At 43.1% G+C, this 16141-nt stretch overlaps 8 protein-coding genes across 8 annotated transcripts; 3 read left to right on the top strand and 5 right to left on the bottom strand.

The window, feature by feature from the left end:
* Positions 1-618: 618 nt before the first annotated feature.
* On the top strand, positions 619-1917 carry V2V93DRAFT_328687 (phosphatase 2C-domain-containing protein; the record flags this gene model as incomplete). The annotated part of the gene is made up of 6 exons (XM_066907603.1): positions 619-654; positions 735-1041; positions 1094-1170; positions 1224-1365; positions 1425-1508; positions 1571-1917. 6 exons carry the CDS (start codon positions 619-621, stop codon positions 1915-1917), a joined length of 993 nt encoding a protein of 330 aa, XP_066763462.1.
* Positions 1918-2604: 687 nt separating this feature from the next.
* V2V93DRAFT_350615 (Inosine/uridine-preferring nucleoside hydrolase domain-containing protein) lies at positions 2605-4482 on the bottom strand. The gene is made up of 2 exons (XM_066907969.1): positions 4169-4482; positions 2605-4106 (listed from the first exon to the last, which is right to left on the bottom strand). The coding sequence occupies exons 1-2, from the start codon at positions 4205-4207 to the stop codon at positions 2772-2774; spliced, it is 1374 nt and encodes a 457-aa protein (XP_066763461.1). The 5' UTR covers positions 4208-4482; the 3' UTR covers positions 2605-2771.
* Positions 4483-4484: 2 nt separating this feature from the next.
* On the bottom strand, positions 4485-6039 carry V2V93DRAFT_375378 (uncharacterized protein). Its single transcript, XM_066911485.1, has 5 exons — positions 5625-6039; positions 5515-5574; positions 5345-5458; positions 5139-5289; positions 4485-5082 (listed from the first exon to the last, which is right to left on the bottom strand). The coding sequence occupies exons 1-5, from the start codon at positions 5758-5760 to the stop codon at positions 4512-4514; spliced, it is 1032 nt and encodes a 343-aa protein (XP_066763460.1). The 5' UTR covers positions 5761-6039; the 3' UTR covers positions 4485-4511.
* Positions 6040-6151: 112 nt separating this feature from the next.
* Positions 6152-8838, top strand: V2V93DRAFT_375377 (aconitase family-domain-containing protein). The gene is made up of 2 exons (XM_066911484.1): positions 6152-6997; positions 7056-8838. The coding sequence occupies exons 1-2, from the start codon at positions 6185-6187 to the stop codon at positions 8661-8663; spliced, it is 2421 nt and encodes an 806-aa protein (XP_066763459.1). The 5' UTR covers positions 6152-6184; the 3' UTR covers positions 8664-8838.
* On the bottom strand, positions 8680-9800 carry V2V93DRAFT_375375 (Orotidine 5'-phosphate decarboxylase domain-containing protein). The gene has a single exon (XM_066911483.1). The coding sequence runs from the start codon at positions 9774-9776 to the stop codon at positions 8982-8984; it is 795 nt and encodes a 264-aa protein (XP_066763458.1). The 5' UTR covers positions 9777-9800; the 3' UTR covers positions 8680-8981.
* Positions 9801-9877: 77 nt separating this feature from the next.
* On the top strand, positions 9878-11162 carry V2V93DRAFT_375374 (uncharacterized protein). The gene is made up of 2 exons (XM_066911482.1): positions 9878-10800; positions 10853-11162. The coding sequence occupies exons 1-2, from the start codon at positions 9949-9951 to the stop codon at positions 11090-11092; spliced, it is 1092 nt and encodes a 363-aa protein (XP_066763457.1). The 5' UTR covers positions 9878-9948; the 3' UTR covers positions 11093-11162.
* On the bottom strand, positions 11108-12847 carry V2V93DRAFT_375369 (uncharacterized protein). Its single transcript, XM_066911481.1, has 4 exons — positions 12272-12847; positions 11969-12220; positions 11663-11917; positions 11108-11598 (listed from the first exon to the last, which is right to left on the bottom strand). The coding sequence occupies exons 1-4, from the start codon at positions 12705-12707 to the stop codon at positions 11201-11203; spliced, it is 1341 nt and encodes a 446-aa protein (XP_066763456.1). The 5' UTR covers positions 12708-12847; the 3' UTR covers positions 11108-11200.
* A 68-nt stretch (positions 12848-12915) lies between these two features.
* V2V93DRAFT_375366 (cation efflux family-domain-containing protein) lies at positions 12916-15460 on the bottom strand. Its single transcript, XM_066911480.1, has 4 exons — positions 15357-15460; positions 14443-15295; positions 14273-14383; positions 12916-14216 (listed from the first exon to the last, which is right to left on the bottom strand). Exons 2-4 carry the CDS (start codon positions 15175-15177, stop codon positions 13128-13130), a joined length of 1935 nt encoding a protein of 644 aa, XP_066763455.1. The 5' UTR covers positions 15178-15295; positions 15357-15460; the 3' UTR covers positions 12916-13127.
* Positions 15461-16141: the final 681 nt, after the last annotated feature.

The following is a 16141-nucleotide window of genomic DNA, read 5'->3' as shown; positions in this document are numbered from 1 at the left end:
GGGATCGAGGCGCGGCCGCTGGTTCAGGCTCTGCATACGACAACGACACGCGCTGCAATAGTATCCTCTTTCCCACTTCTCGAATTTTATCCTGTCTCTTGCAGTCCGTATCTGTGATAATTTCCCATAGTCCTGTATATGAAATACTGCTGATTTTTAAATCTTGGTCGGTTTCATATTTTACGTGTTCCTTTCTCATCGGTTGAACGAACGCGCGCAGCAAAGATTCAAATCTTCCGATCAGCTGCTAGATAGTGCACATCTCTCCTCTTGCCGTGCTCACTTCTATCCTTGGATTTTTTTTTAGACACCTAATCACTATTCGAACGCTTGTGATTTAATTATTTTGCATTTACTGTTTCTTGGTATGTCTGTTTGATAGTTTGTCTTGTTGAAAGTAATGGTGGAGGTTTGAGAAGAGGGGATGCGGGGTCGCTGATTTCGCTTTTCTGAAAAATCTCTTTTGAACCGAACTGACTTTCTACTATAGTTTCTCTATAATTGCAGCTATTTTGAGATACGATCTTATAGTACGGTTGTTCTTTTCCCGAAAAATTAGAATCGAAGACGAATAAAGGTGTACTTTAAAGCTCCTATACCAGTTCATAACAGTTCTAGATGGGTCAGTTACTGTCTGAACCAATCGTCGACAAAGTAAAATTTCCTTTTGTTTATTAAGCACTTTATATATTAGAGGATATTTCAAAGTTGTGCTAACTGGTATGAATTAATAGACCTCTGAAAAGGGGTGCGATGAGTGTCGATTGATCTACGGTACATCAAGTATGCAGGGTTGGCGAATCTCAATGGAAGATGCGCATACTGCAGTTCTTGATTTGAAAAGAGAAGATGGCAAATCTGCGCCTGATGATAAGGTCAGTTTTTTTGCAGTCTATGATGGCCATGGCGGTTCGAAAGCGGCGATCTTTGCTGGACAAAATCTTCATAATATCGTCGCTCGCCAGGCAGCATTTGAAAAGGGGGATTATGAACAAGCTTTGAAAGACGGATTTCTGAGTACGGATAGAGCAATTTTGCAAGGTATATATTTGTGCGATCTTGTGCCGACGAATGTTTATGCTAAAATTATCAGTAGATGTGAATTTTGGAAATGATCCGTCTGGTTGTACTGCAACCACCGCTCTTCTTACGGACAGCAAAATATTTGTGGTGGGTATATTTGAGATTATTATCAAGTTCTCCTGGCTGATCTTTTTGTGTAGGCAAATGCTGGAGACTCGAGAACCGTGCTAGGAGTCAAAGGTCATGCTAAACCTTTGTCATACGATCATAAGCCTCAGAATGAAGGCGAGAAAGCTCGAATTGTAGCTGCAGGAGGATTTATTGACGCCGGTCGTGTAAACGGTGAGTTAAATGTTGTATTCAGTCAGGCCATGGTTAGGATGAAGTTTAATGATGTCTAGGAAATCTGGCCTTGTCAAGAGCAATTGGAGATTTTGATTTCAAGAAGAGCCCCGATCTCCCTCCCGAGGAGCAAGTCGTTACTGGTAATAAAAACACCCTATTTGTAAATTTCTTGGTGGACGCAGAGCTGATTTGCTCTTTATAGCTTTCCCTGACGTAATGGAGCACGATTTCAGCGAAGATGACGAATTCGTCGTTCTTGCCTGTGACGGTATTTGGGACTGTCTGACATCGCAACAAGTAGTTGAATTCGTTCGAAGAGGAATTGCAGAAAAGCAAGAGCTACAATTAATCTGTGAGAATCTAATGGATAACTGTCTGGCGTCAAGTAGTGACGGCGTTGGAATCGGATGCGACAACATGACGGTCACAATCGTTGGACTTTTGAATGGCAAAACTACAGAAGAGTGGTATGATTTGATAGCGACTCGTGTAGCCAATGGAGACGGAGCTGTTGGTGATAAGGAACTTGGTGCGTATATATCGGCTTAGCTTTTGGGAAGATTAGCTGTTGTTGACGAGGATGGTATAGCTGTGATTAAGGGTCCTCCTGCTTTTACTGGTAGATCACAACGTGAATCTTTAGATCCGGCGCAGCAATTTCTCAGCGGCCTACAAACCGGTGAAAACGGTATCATTGTTCTCGGAGATGGTAATTATATTTTCCTGTTCTTTTTTATGAGAATCATGTTTTTTTAACGAGAGTACTTGATGTAGGTCGTGCCATAATTCGCCGAGCAAATGCGGAATACAGCATTGAAGATTCTGAACAGGAAGAAAATGAAGACGATGACGATTCAGTTAATCGAATTGAAGATTTAGATGAATTGTCAGAACCAAGTGATGGCGGTGATGCCGAAGGCGAAACTGAAGCAATAGAAGACAAAGACGAAGAGAGATGATATGCGGATAATAATCTGCAGTGTATGTAGAAGGGGATACAGATTGAAATTTGTATATTGTATTTGGCCTTTGGCATGCGAGCAGATGAAAAAAAATCTAGTCGACAAACAAGCCCGACTGTTGAAAATGTAAAAACAGTCTGTAGTTATAGCAATGTTTATTTATTTCTTCTTTGTCATACTTTTTTTAACCTCGTCTTTTGAGATTTTCTTTTATGTTGATGCTATTTTCGCTTGTTTTGAATTTGTTTATAAACGCTGGGATATTAAGATGTTTGTTATTTTTCTTAGCGTGAGAGAATTAATAATTTGCGTTTCTCGATTCATGTTGGAGGTCCTTGTACTTGCTATTTTTTTCAGATCGCGTAGTATAGTTATCTTTTCTATTTTCTTTTTCTTAAGTTGTTAAAATAGGTTCAGTTATACGGCCAACACAATTGCAGTCTACTCGAATCCAGATAAAATAGCACCTAAAAGCCTTGCCGCAAACTTCTTCGATCCGGGACCCTCCACCGCTAGATTCACTCGATTGCCCTTTTCAAGAGATAACCAATCACCAACATCTCTTGGAGCGGGATCATTTGCTGTGCGTTTTGGCATATTTCTACGATCGACGGCACACATTCCCCATGTAAATTGCCCGACTGTCTCGAGTCTAATATCATAGTCTTTATGCATTTTGAAGAGCAGCTCCCGATCTGTTTCGTCAATGACGGCGTAGAACATGGTTAGTGGATCGTGCATTTCAATGTATGAGCCACTGACGCCATCTTCAATGTCAACTTGAGAAGGCGTGTAGTGCTGTTTCTCAAAGTCGACGATTTCGTCCATGTTGCCAAAGGCGCCGCCTAACCAAATACTCAACCATAGAACTAGCGGTGATTCTCTGGAGTGCTTGAGATCACGGGTTTTTGTGTCTACTCTATTAAGCCAGAACTCGCAGCGGTCAACAAACCATTTTTTTCGAAGGCGGTGTTGTGAGGTGATGTCGAGAGGGAAGATATACATCGTAGTTGGCTTATATTTTGGCGAAGAGAACGCGGATGCGAAAGCGCTGGCGGATGGTGGCAGTGTACTTCCTGGGTTGGGAGATGTTGTTGCCAAAACAATAGCTGCGGCGTCTACATCTGCGTAAAAATTGTATTCCGCAAATGGGCTCATGTTGCCAGGATGATCGATGTTACCGCCCATGCAAACAATCTCATGAACTTTTGAGAACGTCACCGGGTCTTCCATTGCTGCACGAGCAATGTTAGAAAGTGGCGCCAAAGTGACCAATGTTACCGTATCAGCCGGCTCCTCACGTAGGACGCGCAGAATCTCGCGCCAGGATGGCGAGGTGCATGGCTTGTATCCCTTTGCGTCGGCGATAAGTTGTTGCCGCGTTATTCGCTTATCAGCAGGCAACGTATCTTCCTCAACAAATGGAAGAATAAACGATTCATGAGGTGAGAATTGAGGTGCTTTTTCATGAACACCGCCTAGTCCATCTACACCGTGGAAAAACTCTGCGCCGGTAGTTCGTCGCGCGGAGACAGGCTCGCTCGAGCCTAGTGCTACCGTTGGCCATTTGTCGGGAGAGTTTTCGCGTTTGTGATAGTCCAGCTGCGGAATGTTATGAGATTCACGATATACACGTTCTGACTCAAGGACTTGGAAGATTGAAAGGACGTTGCGGATCGAGGTTGTTACCGGTACGTTCCCGAAGCAGAGAGAGATTAATACGATTTCACAGGAAGGCGAGTTGAGGGCAAAAAGCAATGCAAGAGTGTCATCAATCTAGATTAACAGTTTTCCGTCAGTGTCTGAATAATAGTAGAAGAGGCGAGTGATATAAATACCCCAGGATCACAATCGACAATCAGTTTGCGAGGAGCCATTGTGAAGAATCAAGCGCGCTGTTTCAGATATACGCGATGAAGAGATAGATAGGTATAGATAACTGAGCACGCTGAGCAGCAGTGTAGAAACTCTGATATGATTTGTCTGGTTATATAGACAACATCACTGAGCTATGGCTAGGGATATCTCTGACAAGTAAAGTGACAGCGGAAACTAGTGTTCTTAGATAGTCACAGCCGCCAGATACGTTTCGGGACGAGCCTCAGTGATTGCGGCTGAATCAGCCGCATACGGAAAGGCAATTCACCAACAAAATTATGTAGTTTTGAATCCATTAGATATTTACTCATCAAAACTAAACATTTGAATACTATTCCTCCATGCAATCTCACAAAGTTCTGTAACTTCCATATCCTTCAGCTGTGCAACTACCCTAGCAACCTGAGAAATAGCACACGGCTCGCAGCGTCCTCGGACCATCTTGCCTTTAACGAACTTTTCCTTCTTTACAGATTCAACTGCTGAATCAGTCTTATCAAGATATTTACTCGAAGCATGAGATGGACGTATTTCACACCATGGAGCATCAGTTTCCAACATGATTCTGTCCAATGGGATGCTTTTCACAACCTGCAATCCCTCCTCAGTTTTAAGCGAGCAACCATTGATACCTATACTAAACCCGTAAGACACCAAAGAATGCATTTCTTGCATCGTTCCAGTAAATGAGTGCACTACTCCTCCTTTAGGAAGATTTGGCAGACGCGGGATTAGAATGTTTCTGAAGTCGTCAAAGCAGTCGCGCATATGTAAAAAGAGAGGTAAATGAAGCTTCTCGGCGATATCAAGTTGTCGGATAAAGTATTTTCGTTGTATATCTGCCGGAGCATAGTGTAATCGTGCGTAATCCAATCTGAAAGTTTTGCTGGTCAATATTTAGTATGAGAGCTGACGCTGGTGTATAATTACCCAATCTCCCCGAACGCTTTTACAGTTCCTGCCGCTTTTGCATCCTTTGCTAGTTCTTCTATTTCGGTCATGTACTGCTCTGGATCAGGGAAATTTTCAACATCAAGAGCATGACATGGATGAACACCAACTGTAGCATATAGCAAGGACTCTAGATCATAAATTGTAAGTATAAATATTACAACGGAAGAGAATGTCAGACGCACTATGCTCCTCAGCAAGTTTGATGGCAAGCCTTGACTCATCCAGATTTGATCCCGTCACAAGCATTTTTTTAACTCCCTGATTTACTGCCCGTTGTAAAACCTCGTCAAAATCCTCTAGTATTCTACTATTTCAGTATCATAATTATAGCGTAATTAACCAAGGAGACTACCTTCATGACTCTGCTTGCCGTGATAGAATCCTTTAAACATTGGATCAGTCAGATTGGCACCTATCACACGTTAGTAGTATAACTTAAATCTGTCGGTTTGGATAGCGCACCGATGTCAATGTATCTGCATTCTTCAGATATTTGCTCGGCCATGACGAAGTTTCGATAACAAAATAGCGATGGTCTCACTGAGATGAACGATTGCTTCGCAGCCCAAAATCTAAAGCAATGCTGAACACTGAACATGCGACGGCAGTCAGTAGTCTTTCTAGATAGCGCCCGCAAGGACAGTTTGAAATAAGTTTTGTTTGCTATGGGTGAGGAAGTTCACGATAGACCGTCTAGTCAGGAAGCCAAGCCCTTGGGGTTAGGTGATCTCGTATAGCTCAGTCGGGCTGCCTTTTTTCTGAATTTGCTCAATTGAGTAATATTTATATAGTTAGTTTAATAATTGTAAAAAAATCTAATTAAATAATACTCAAATTACGCATATTCTCATTGCGGATGAGTCCATCAGCCAATAACAGCGCCGATAATTCAGGACTGAGCCCCTGACCTTGAACCGAAAATATGAAAAAATGCGTCACGTGAAGTCATTTTTCATAGTCAAAAATTTTTGGCTTTTCGCACTCATCTTCTTCCCCACCAAAACACTCCTGCCCGCTTCTCGATGGCTCTCTATACTCGGAGTATATCAACCAGTAAGGTGGTGCTGGGGCGACACCCGGCCTGGTGCGCTCGTCTTGGTTCGCGCGGACTGGCAACGCTCTCGTCCGAACCCATCGACCTCTCTGTTCCCCCCGAGTTCAAGACCCGTACTCCTCCATACGCGGCTCTTCTCGCGCGTCTCGAGCAGGCTCGCAAGATCCTCGATCGGCCGTTCACTCTTGCTGAGAAGATTCTGTATTCGCATGTCGTTGACCCTGAGGAGGCGTTTGCCGGCAAGAATGGAAACATTCGCGGAGAAGTCTATCTTAAGCTAAATCCTGACCGTGTCGCGATGCAGGACGCGAGTGCGCAAATGGCTTTGTTGCAGTTCATGACGTGCGGTATGAGCAATACCGCTGTTCCTGCTTCTATTCACTGTGACCATCTTATTGTCGGACACGACGGTGCCGAGTCAGATCTCAAGGCCTCTATCGCTACAAACAAAGAAGTCTTTGATTTCCTCCAAAGCTGTGCCTTGAAGTATGGAATCCAGTTTTGGGGACCTGGTTCGGGCATCATTCATCAGATTGTCCTGGAGAACTTCTCGGTTCCAGGATTAATGATGCTGGGTACTGACAGTCATACTCCTAACGCAGGTGGTCTCGGTGCAATTGCCATCGGCGTCGGTGGTGCTGATGCTGTCGATGCTCTGACTGGTACTCCTTGGGAGCTCAAGGCTCCCAAAATCATGGGTGTCAAGTTGACGGGAAAATTGAGTGGCTGGTCAACGCCTAAGGATGTTATTACCCATCTCGCTGGTCTGCTTACTGTTCGTGTATGTATTTGCAGCATTGTTTGACTATTATATACTATATTCTAATTTGAACTTATAGGGTGGAACGGGATTCATTATTGAGTACTTTGGTGAGGGTGTTGAAGCTCTTTCCTGTACCGGTATGGCTACGATCTGCAACATGGGAGCTGAAGTAGGCGCCACTACATCAACGTTCCCATACACTGACTCAATGAAGCGATACCTTGTTGCTACCCGTCGCGAGCCAATTGCTAAGGCCGCCACTGCGGTTAACAACTTGCATGGTTTTCTGAAGGCTGATGAAGGATCAGAATACGACAGTATTGTTGAAATCGATCTGTCGACCCTCGAGCCCCATATCAACGGTCCTTTTACTCCAGACCTCAGCACTCCGCTTAGTCGGTTCGGTGAGACTGTCAAAGAGAACAAGTGGCCTGAGAAGTTATCTGCTGGTCTTATTGGAAGTTGCACAAACTCGTCATATCAAGACATGTCTCGAGTAGCCTCGATTGTGCAGCAAGCCAAGGAGAGAGGAGTGAAGCCCAAGGTTCCCTTCTTCATCACCCCGGGTAGCGAGCAAATTCGCGCCACTATCGAAAACGATGGTTTCACAGACATTTTCCTTGGAGCAGGTGCTAAAGTACTCGCTAATGCCTGTGGTCCTTGCATTGGCCAGTGGGCGCGCGACGACGTGACCAAGGGCGAGGCGAATGCCATTATGACTAGTTTTAATCGTAACTTCCGAGCTCGAAACGATGGTAATCCCGACACTATGAATTTCTTAACTAGTCCTGAAATTGTCACTGCAATGATTTATTCGGGAGATATGGGGTTTAACCCAATCACTGACAAGTTGATTGATGCCAATGGAAACGAGTTTTTGTTTGCGCCTCCTCATGGCGATGAGTTGCCTACTAATGGATTTAAGCAAGGAGACTTGAATTACCTTCCTGAAATTGACCCAGCCCCGATTCTTTCGACTGAGGTCGCTGTTTCGCCTACATCGGACCGTTTAGCTCTTTTGGAACCGTTCGAGCCTTTTGATGGCAAGGAGATGAAGTTAAGCGTGTTGATGAAGGTCAAGGGGAAGTGTACAACCGACCATATATCAGCTGCAGGCGCATGGTTAAAATACAAGGGGCATTTGGAGAACATTTCCAACAACACTCTTATCGGCGCGATGAACGAAGAAACAGAAGAAGTTAACAAGGCCTATGATTTTGATGGAACCGGATATGGTATTCCAGAGCTTATGATCAAATGGAAAGATGAAGGCAGACCATGGGTTGTTCTTGCTGAGCACAATTATGGAGAAGGTAGTGCGCGTGAGCATGCTGCTTTAAGTCCCCGGTTCCTCAACGGACGCATGATCTTATGCAAGAGCTTTGCACGCATTCACGAGACGAATCTGAAGAAGCAGGGAGTCTTGCCCCTAACATTTGCTGATGAGTCAGATTATGACAAGATCAAGAGCTGTGATACGCTTGAGACTTTGGATCTATTGCAAATGCTCGAAAACGAAGGCGCTGGCCCAGGATTTATTACTATGAAGGCTACTAGTCGCGACGGTACTGAGCACATTTTCAAAGCCAAGCATACGATGAGTAAGGATCAGATCGACTTTTTCAAGGCTGGTAGCGCGATTAATTATATTGGCAACCTGCGGAGGGCGAACGAGCAAAAGTAGAAATAGAATAACAAAATATGGAGTTTTTTTCTTTATTCACATGATAAAAGTAATTAGATAACAAAAATGGCAAACAGAAGACATCAAAAGAAACACATTTTATGATACAGAACAGAACGCCTGGAAGTAGTCTACTTCAAAAAAAAAATGAATATAACTTTTGTGAACTTTGGACAACTATTACTCAACGAAACGATTTGCCTCGTTTTTATTTACAACTCACATATTGAAATATTTCCACATCACTAACGCTAAAATCTAATCCAAAGACAAGTCTACAAATACAAACGCTCAAGCCTCAAGCTCATCATAAGAATCCTACTTCAAACGAGCTAGATAAGAACTCCATCCAGCATCACGGTATCTCTTAGCCTCAGCAATGGGATCTCTACCTTTTCCAATAATTCCACGTCCAACAATGACGATATCAGAACCTCCGCTGACAGCCTCGTCAACAGTGCGGTACTGCTGTCCAAGGCCGTCACTCTTGGCATCTAGACCAACACCGGGAGTCATAATGATGAAATCTTCATCAGGCTCGCCAAGTCGGTTTTGAGCAATAAACCCAATAGTGAATTCCTTATTGACTCGCGCCAGATCGACTGTTTTGTCGGTGTACTCTCCCGTAGCAAGAGATCCCTTAGAAGACATTTCGGCGAGTAAAAGCAGACCACGCTCGTCGGAAACCTCCTTTGTACCGGAAAATAAACCGTCAATAATTCCTGGGCCAGGAAGAGCATGGGCGTTGGTGATGTGAGCCCAGCGCACGATTTTGTAAATGCCGGAGGTGTACTGCGACTTTACAGTCGATCCGATATCAGCGAACTTGCGATCCTCGAAGATGAGAAAATTATGTTTCTTGGACAGCTCAACAAGCGGCTCAACAACAGATTCATAAGTGAAATCATCGATAATGTCAACATGAGTCTTAAAGACGCAGACATAGGGACCGAGAGTGTCTGCAAGAGTGAGAAGTTCTTCTTTGGTGTATACGTCGAGAGACACGCAGAGATTCGTCTTTTTTTCGAGCATGATTTTGAATAGACGCTGAGCAAGGGGCGAGACGTGAACCGCCATTCGGGCCTTGTAGGATTTAGGGGAAATGTTCGACATTGCTCTTGTATTGCAATAAAAATTTGACAAAGGTGAGTTTAGTTGAGACGACATTAAAAAATTACATATTGGACAAACTTTAATCTGGCTTAACTCCCATCTGATATTCTTGAATCTACCGAAGCCCTCTGACATTATATATAGAGAAGTTCAGCATGATTAATAGTTCATTATGAGTCTTTTGCATTGCAAGCGCACTCTTAGTGCTGCCAATTTTTCTCCTTTTCTTAGTCGGGTCTCATCGCGGCATTTCAGCAGTCAAAAAAAGAATAATTACGACCTAAACGTCTTCGTCTCCAACTCACACTCCCCATACTTCAATCTCTCATTCGAGGACTATTTATTCAAAAAATATCAATCGTACACATCCTCAGATAATTCACAGATATACTCAAAGTACCTGCTTCTTTACACGAATTCGCCTTGTGTTGTCATTGGTCGCAATCAAAATCCATATCGCGAAACAGTGGTCTCTGCGTTGCGAGCCCATTCTATCCCTCTAATTCGACGAAAATCAGGCGGCGGTGCGGTATTTCATGATTTGGGAAATGTCAATTACTGCGTGATGATGCCTAATTCACATTTTGATCGCGACGAGCATGCATTGGCTATATGCGAGGCACTACAAAATCAAGCGCAGTTATCGATAAATGAACGGCATGACATTATCAATGCTGATGGCAAGAAAGTAAGTGGTTCGGCATATAAGCTGCAACGAGGAAAAGCTTATCATCATGGGACTATGTTGCTAAATAGTGAACTACACGTATTGTCCGAATTATTGCATTCAAAGTCAGCGTTTAGTAATTTGCAGACAGTTGACGGACCTGGTGTACAGAGTGTCAAATCCCCGGTTGCGAATGTCGGCGTTACAAATGATGAATTTATCTCCTCTGCAATCAAACTGTTTAGAGAGAAATATACTGACGGGAAAGAGCAATCTTTTAAACTTCGGTATTTGAATGAAAGTACGCTACTGCCAGATGAAGCGGCAGAGGTCAATTCTCGAATGGATGAATTAAAAGTATTTTTTTTCTAACTATTTCTATATTACTCTCAATTAACTTATTATATAGACATGGAAATGGACATTTGGTTCAACTCCTAAATTCATTCATAAATTCCTACTCCAAGAAAACGGTCCACCCGCAGTGGCTTTTACCGTCAAAGAAGGGGAAATTCTTGAGATCGACAGTGAGATTGACGAGTTTGTAAATGCTAGAGAGAAGATCCTTGGGTGTACATATAAATGGGAGGACATTGCATCTTGTATAAAATCACAGTATTGGAAGGATAGACTTGCATATTCTATATAGTTGTTTCATTTATAGTAGGTAAAATTAATGTATATAAAGACATTGTAACTCCTAATACACCGGAAACACATGTAAAACAAAGAAATCAAGTTGAAAAAAAAAGGGCCTTCAGCGCAACTCTTTATCCGGATCAGCCATAAGCTCAAACTGTTTCGTCAACATACAGGTCCAATTCCAATAAGCAATACGCTCCCGTTCTCGATCTTCAGGCGTCGACTGCTCGAGCTGTTTCCAAATTTCGATAGTGTCGCTAATAAATACTGGAACTTGTGTTTCAGGAGATGCTGATGTTATTTCGCAGGCAGAAAGAGGAATATCGTTGTCGGCGCGCAAACTGGATGGATGAAGGATACGCGAAGCTTGCGCTTCAATTTTTATTATATCTGGTGAATCAGTGCGCAGGTACCTAAAGTCTAGCTTGACAGGCTTGAGATGCTTGTTGATGCAAGCTCCAGACATGCCTTCGAAGGCCGATGATATTGCTGTATGAGCAATTACATCTGCAGCTAGACAGCAAACATATATTAGTAAGCCTGACAAAGTGAAGTTAGTGAAATACATCAAACATACATGTTTCAGGAGTATTTTTAATCCCAACTTTTTCCGCAATGTTAGAAACAAGAGATGAGGCTCGTCTTCTTTGAAGCTGTTCAGGTGGAATTGTTCCCGGTGTACAGATCAAAACATCAACAGTCGTATTCTTGAAATGCTTTACCCAGCCGTCGAAGCAGAGAGCTTGAACAGCTTTGGTGGATGAATATGGAATAGCAACTGGGTACGTAGCAGAATTTTTTCTTCGGGCAGCGATGAGCATATCTGTGAGATCTACTCTCAATTAGCACCAATTTCAACTCATTCAATAAACAAAGTACACACCAGCATTTTTGTATGAGCTAGAACCGATGAATGCCACGCGATATTTTATTTTCTGAGCTAACTTTGCTAATAGGAGCCACTGAGAAAAATGGTTCACCGTGAGACCCATCTCAGTACGATCGATATCAGTATACGAAGGCGGGCCCCAGCATGCTATATCTGCGCCGAGAACCAGTGTTGAGATTCCATCGTACGCGGTCAATAGTTTACTTGTAAGTTCTCGGACTGCTCTGAATGAAGATAGATCGCATTCTATAGCGTATTAGTTGATTCTCCAATAACAGAGCTGAAGATATAACTAACCAAATGTTTCAATGACCGAATTACTGTGAGCAGCCATTTGCTTAAATCTCGCCACGGCCTCAATTGAATTCTCGCTATTCTGGTCCCTCAATATTAGAACCAAATGCAGCGACGGCGTCTCTGGAATTGGTGCCAAACTTGCAGCCATACTGTTATTCGACGACACAGAATCACGCCGTTCGCGTGACCCAGATCTGGCGCCGAAGCCAGGTGGAACTTCATCAGATGACCTTCGTCGTCCTACCGGCGAAACATCTCGTAAGTACGTAGCTAGAGAATTTCGAACAGGGAGCTCATGGCGGAAGTCTGGATGTAAATGAATTTGCGGATGGCTGGAGCTGCGAGCAGCCGACATTAGTAGCTGTTCGATAGCTATTGATCCCAGGCCAGCGGTGGCGCCGGTCCACACGATTATCCGCCGTCCTTCAGAGTCCATGAATGAGATATCTTAAAGATATTAAAAGCGGTACAGATCTATGTTTCCAAGAGGTGAAGAATCTCTGTAGTAAAAGAATCGCTGTAGTAACTAAGGCTGCTGTCGTAGATCTATTCTTCAAGCTAAGATGGTTCACGACGTCATTCTAAATTGAGTGTTCTACGCCGCACCGGAAGCGACGGTACTATTTGCTTAGACGGCTCGGATGGAAGGTTGTTTGAAAGTTCTTATATAAGGTATTAATAACATGTTTAGATCTCACTCATCAAGAGTATAAATCAACTTCCAAAGTAATGCAGATGCTCGCTCAATAAATACCAAAAATCCAATGCAAACAAATCTCCTAACCAATTATCTCACAAAGTTATAGCAGCATCCGGAAAAAAAATACACAGGACGCATGAACTCTCAACTTTTAAATCAACTATAACCAGCTCTCTCGATATCTATAGTACTTTCCCACTGAACGCCAGTCCGTCCGTGAACTTTAACTGCGTTGACTGTAGAACCTCTGTCCACGCTCGTCGCCAAAGCTCGACTCTTTTCATCTCCATTAGAAGTGTTATTACTCAAAAGTTCATCATTACTGTTTTGTGCCAGTGCACCCATATTGGCTTTTAATACTTGTCCAACAATAGTATTCACATTCGCGCGAATCTGGTTGTCATTAGCGGCACTCCCACGAACGCGCAATCGGATATTAATAATACATAGTCCGTAATGGACCTGCCACATTCGAATTTCCTCAATTGACGAAATATCGGCGTCAGACTGTATGCGTTTGGTAATAAGTTGTTGACAACGAGGATTGAAGCCCATGAGTAGCATCCGGCCTAGGGTCAGCGCCGTCATCCACCCGACAAAACACATGACGACGGCTATTCCAATCGACAACACCGCGTCAATTTTTCCAAAATACGTCTCTGATGACCAAGATGGCATAGTCAACATAGTCAAAAACGAAAAGATAGTAATGAGATAGAGCGGATTATTCAATCCATATGGTAATCTGCGGATATAAGTAAACTGAACTGCAGTACCAACTCTCTCGTGGTTCTTAAACACAATAGACGAAATAATGGTCGCCGCGAGCGAGATAATAATCGCGAATGAGCTTCCTCGCGCAAAAAACCGCTCTGCCTCATGATCATGCGGTACAGACTCGGAAATCACATTCTTTACAAAATTCTCACATAAATGGGAGCCGATATCAATGCCCATAAAAAGTAAGCCTACTGAGCTCGCAAAACCGGCTAGGATCTCTGTACGCTGCAATCCGAACGGATGACGCACGCTACTTGTCTTCCAAACGTCGAAATTGGAAAGAACGTCGGCTAAAACAGATACTATGGCAGAAAACGCGTCATAGCAAATCACATGTGAAAGAGACATCAAGACTGTTGATTCGTAGCTTATAAGCCAGAGTTGGACACCGATCATGAAATGTATACCACACCATATGAGCTGTGTCTTTTGGTCTTGCGACATACTATGTATTGTTTCGGTGTACTGTCGCCCTTGATTAGCCAAAAATACAGATAAGCAAATTATCTCCTGGAACTCACTGTAGGAATAGGAAAATGAGAGGGTAAGACTGGTGGTGGTCTAGGCGGCGGTTCAAGAAAGAAATTCATAGACACAGAAGAGTGCTTATATTTGTGGCCACGACGTTGATTCTATAAGAACTCAGTCAATATGTGAATCGCGTATTTTAAAAACATCCAGGGAAACTCACAGGCTTGTTGACAGGCGACCGAGATGCAATTGTAGATTGAAAATTAAACGGCTTTTTACTTCCAACCTTGACAGGCGAAGAAGATCTCGGCGGTGTACTAACTGCCAACTGCGCGGCAGGAGAAGTACTCAAACCGCCATCATTAAACGACCCAGCAACACTCTCCGGAGGCGTGATATTATCGGCTAAATATTTTGCACTGTTCTGACGACTATGTGAACTACCATCATCATCCAACTCTCCGACCCTGTTAAAATCAGCCTCGAGAGATGATGTCACAAACGGATCAGGTAAGTTCCCAGTCTTCGGTCTTACGCTGAACCGAATTGGCGATGGAGCTCTTGCTTCGCTCATTTGCGTGCTGTTCTCGTCAATAGCTGTAGTTTCCAATGACTCACGAGATGAGGAAAACATGCTGGGCTTGTAGGGAGCAGCCGCAGATATGGCGATCGAAGGTGGCGGTGGAAACACGAATGAAGCAGGACGCGCATTTCGCCCATGAGTACGCCCTCGTCGTGGTGCTATAGGACGTGGCGAAGGAGACCGCGATGAGCGTGAGGAGGGAGATCCGTCGAGTGTAGATTTATTATTTGGAGACGATGACATCGCGTCTGTGTAGATATTGCTTTGATGAGAAGGCCGCGGGACGAGAGCCGGGTTTGGGAGGAGAAAGTCTGGAGAGATGTCGTAGAGCGAGACGCGGTTGGCGCGTGAATGCCGGCGGTCGGCGGCCATGGCCAATTACTGTATTTGACTATAACTGACTGTAATTGATTGCAACTGACTGTAATTGAGGCAACTGAAGGGAAGCTGTGATAGGAGACGATGAAGAAGAGGAATTGATCCGAAGTCACTGGCACGAGCACACGTGAGAATAAGACTTGCAATAAAGGCTATATCCAATAATAATATACACTTTCAAAGAAAAAAAAATAGAAAGCAAAAGTAATAGCAAAAGTAAAAGAGAGAATAATTCTACAGTAAGCGTAATTGAAAGAATAGAGTAAATCGAGATGTATGCTACCAAGGGGCAAACGACGCCTGCCGCTTGCGTCCCGTTGTCACTGTACCGCTTTCGGTCATTTATTTACCTCTCGTTTTCTAATACTTTTCTTACATTTGGTGTGTTCAATATCAAATATCTGTTATTCATCGTTTATTTACTCTATAAAATATTTTATACCAATACTCAATGACTATGTGCTCAGCTATTGATTCATTCTAATCTAAATATACTTTCAAAAAACCTTGTTGGTTTAGTTCAGTGCCCCCAGATTGATTATACATATCAAAGGCAGTTAGTTCTACGTATTGTTGGATTATAGCAATCAGAAATATTTGATTATATATATTTCATGTCCTTCCCAAATTCAGAAATCTACTAAAAAAAAAGGACTTTAAACAATCTCGATAGAATCCAGTCAACGGCCGTTTCTCCTTTCCACTGGTGTACAATGTTATCCTCAAGAATACAATTGTGAAATAAATTACCTTGATAAAATATCAAGAGCGCAATTTCGAAGAATAAATAGACAATCAACCGCATACTATCCAGAATCACTTTTCATTCTTTAAAACCTTTTTTTTTCTTGCGAATTCTTCCAATATGCAACTCTTACTTCACGGTGACTCACATTGACAATACTGAAATAAAAAAACAAAAAATTCATCTCTAAATTAACTGCGCCCATTATAATTT

Source organism: Kockiozyma suomiensis (genome assembly GCF_038497685.1).
Source record: "Kockiozyma suomiensis strain NRRL Y-17356 unplaced genomic scaffold V2V93scaffold_16, whole genome shotgun sequence".
In the NCBI taxonomy this organism is placed as follows: Eukaryota; Fungi; Ascomycota; class Lipomycetes; order Lipomycetales; family Lipomycetaceae; genus Kockiozyma; species Kockiozyma suomiensis.
The sequence above is the reverse complement of the archived record's forward strand: the minus strand, read 5'-3'. Positions and strand labels throughout refer to the sequence as shown.

Bases quoted from the DNA above. Each gene is read 5' to 3' on its own strand.
- V2V93DRAFT_375375 (XM_066911483.1), bottom strand. From the start codon at position 9,776: ATGTCGAACATTTCCCCTAAATCCTACAAGGCCCGAATGGCGGTTCAC.
- V2V93DRAFT_375377 (XM_066911484.1), top strand. From the start codon at position 6,185: ATGGCTCTCTATACTCGGAGTATATCAACCAGTAAGGTGGTGCTGGGG. The intron at 6,998-7,055 runs GTATGTATTTGC...TTGAACTTATAG, and splicing joins CTGGTCTGCTTACTGTTCGT to GGTGGAACGGGATTCATTAT.
- V2V93DRAFT_375378 (XM_066911485.1), bottom strand. From the start codon at position 5,760: ATGTTCAGTGTTCAGCATTGCTTTAGATTTTGGGCTGCGAAGCAATCG. The intron at 5,575-5,624 runs GTGCGCTATCCA...AACGTGTGATAG, and splicing joins ATGCAGATACATTGACATCG to GTGCCAATCTGACTGATCCA. The intron at 5,083-5,138 runs GTAATTATACAC...CAAAACTTTCAG, and splicing joins AAAGCGTTCGGGGAGATTGG to ATTGGATTACGCACGATTAC.
- V2V93DRAFT_375374 (XM_066911482.1), top strand. From the start codon at position 9,949: ATGAGTCTTTTGCATTGCAAGCGCACTCTTAGTGCTGCCAATTTTTCT. The intron at 10,801-10,852 runs GTATTTTTTTTC...CTTATTATATAG, and splicing joins CTCGAATGGATGAATTAAAA to ACATGGAAATGGACATTTGG.
- V2V93DRAFT_375369 (XM_066911481.1), bottom strand. From the start codon at position 12,707: ATGGACTCTGAAGGACGGCGGATAATCGTGTGGACCGGCGCCACCGCT. The intron at 11,918-11,968 runs GTGTGTACTTTG...AATTGAGAGTAG, and splicing joins TAGCTCATACAAAAATGCTG to ATCTCACAGATATGCTCATC. The intron at 11,599-11,662 runs GTATGTTTGATG...TTTGCTGTCTAG, and splicing joins TAAAAATACTCCTGAAACAT to CTGCAGATGTAATTGCTCAT.
- V2V93DRAFT_350615 (XM_066907969.1), bottom strand. From the start codon at position 4,207: ATGGCTCCTCGCAAACTGATTGTCGATTGTGATCCTGGG. The intron at 4,107-4,168 runs GTATTTATATCA...CTGTTAATCTAG, and splicing joins TTGTCGATTGTGATCCTGGG to ATTGATGACACTCTTGCATT.
- V2V93DRAFT_375366 (XM_066911480.1), bottom strand. From the start codon at position 15,177: ATGGCCGCCGACCGCCGGCATTCACGCGCCAACCGCGTCTCGCTCTAC. The intron at 14,384-14,442 runs GTGAGTTTCCCT...GAGTTCTTATAG, and splicing joins GGTCGCCTGTCAACAAGCCT to AATCAACGTCGTGGCCACAA. The intron at 14,217-14,272 runs GTGAGTTCCAGG...CAAGGGCGACAG, and splicing joins CTCATTTTCCTATTCCTACA to TACACCGAAACAATACATAG.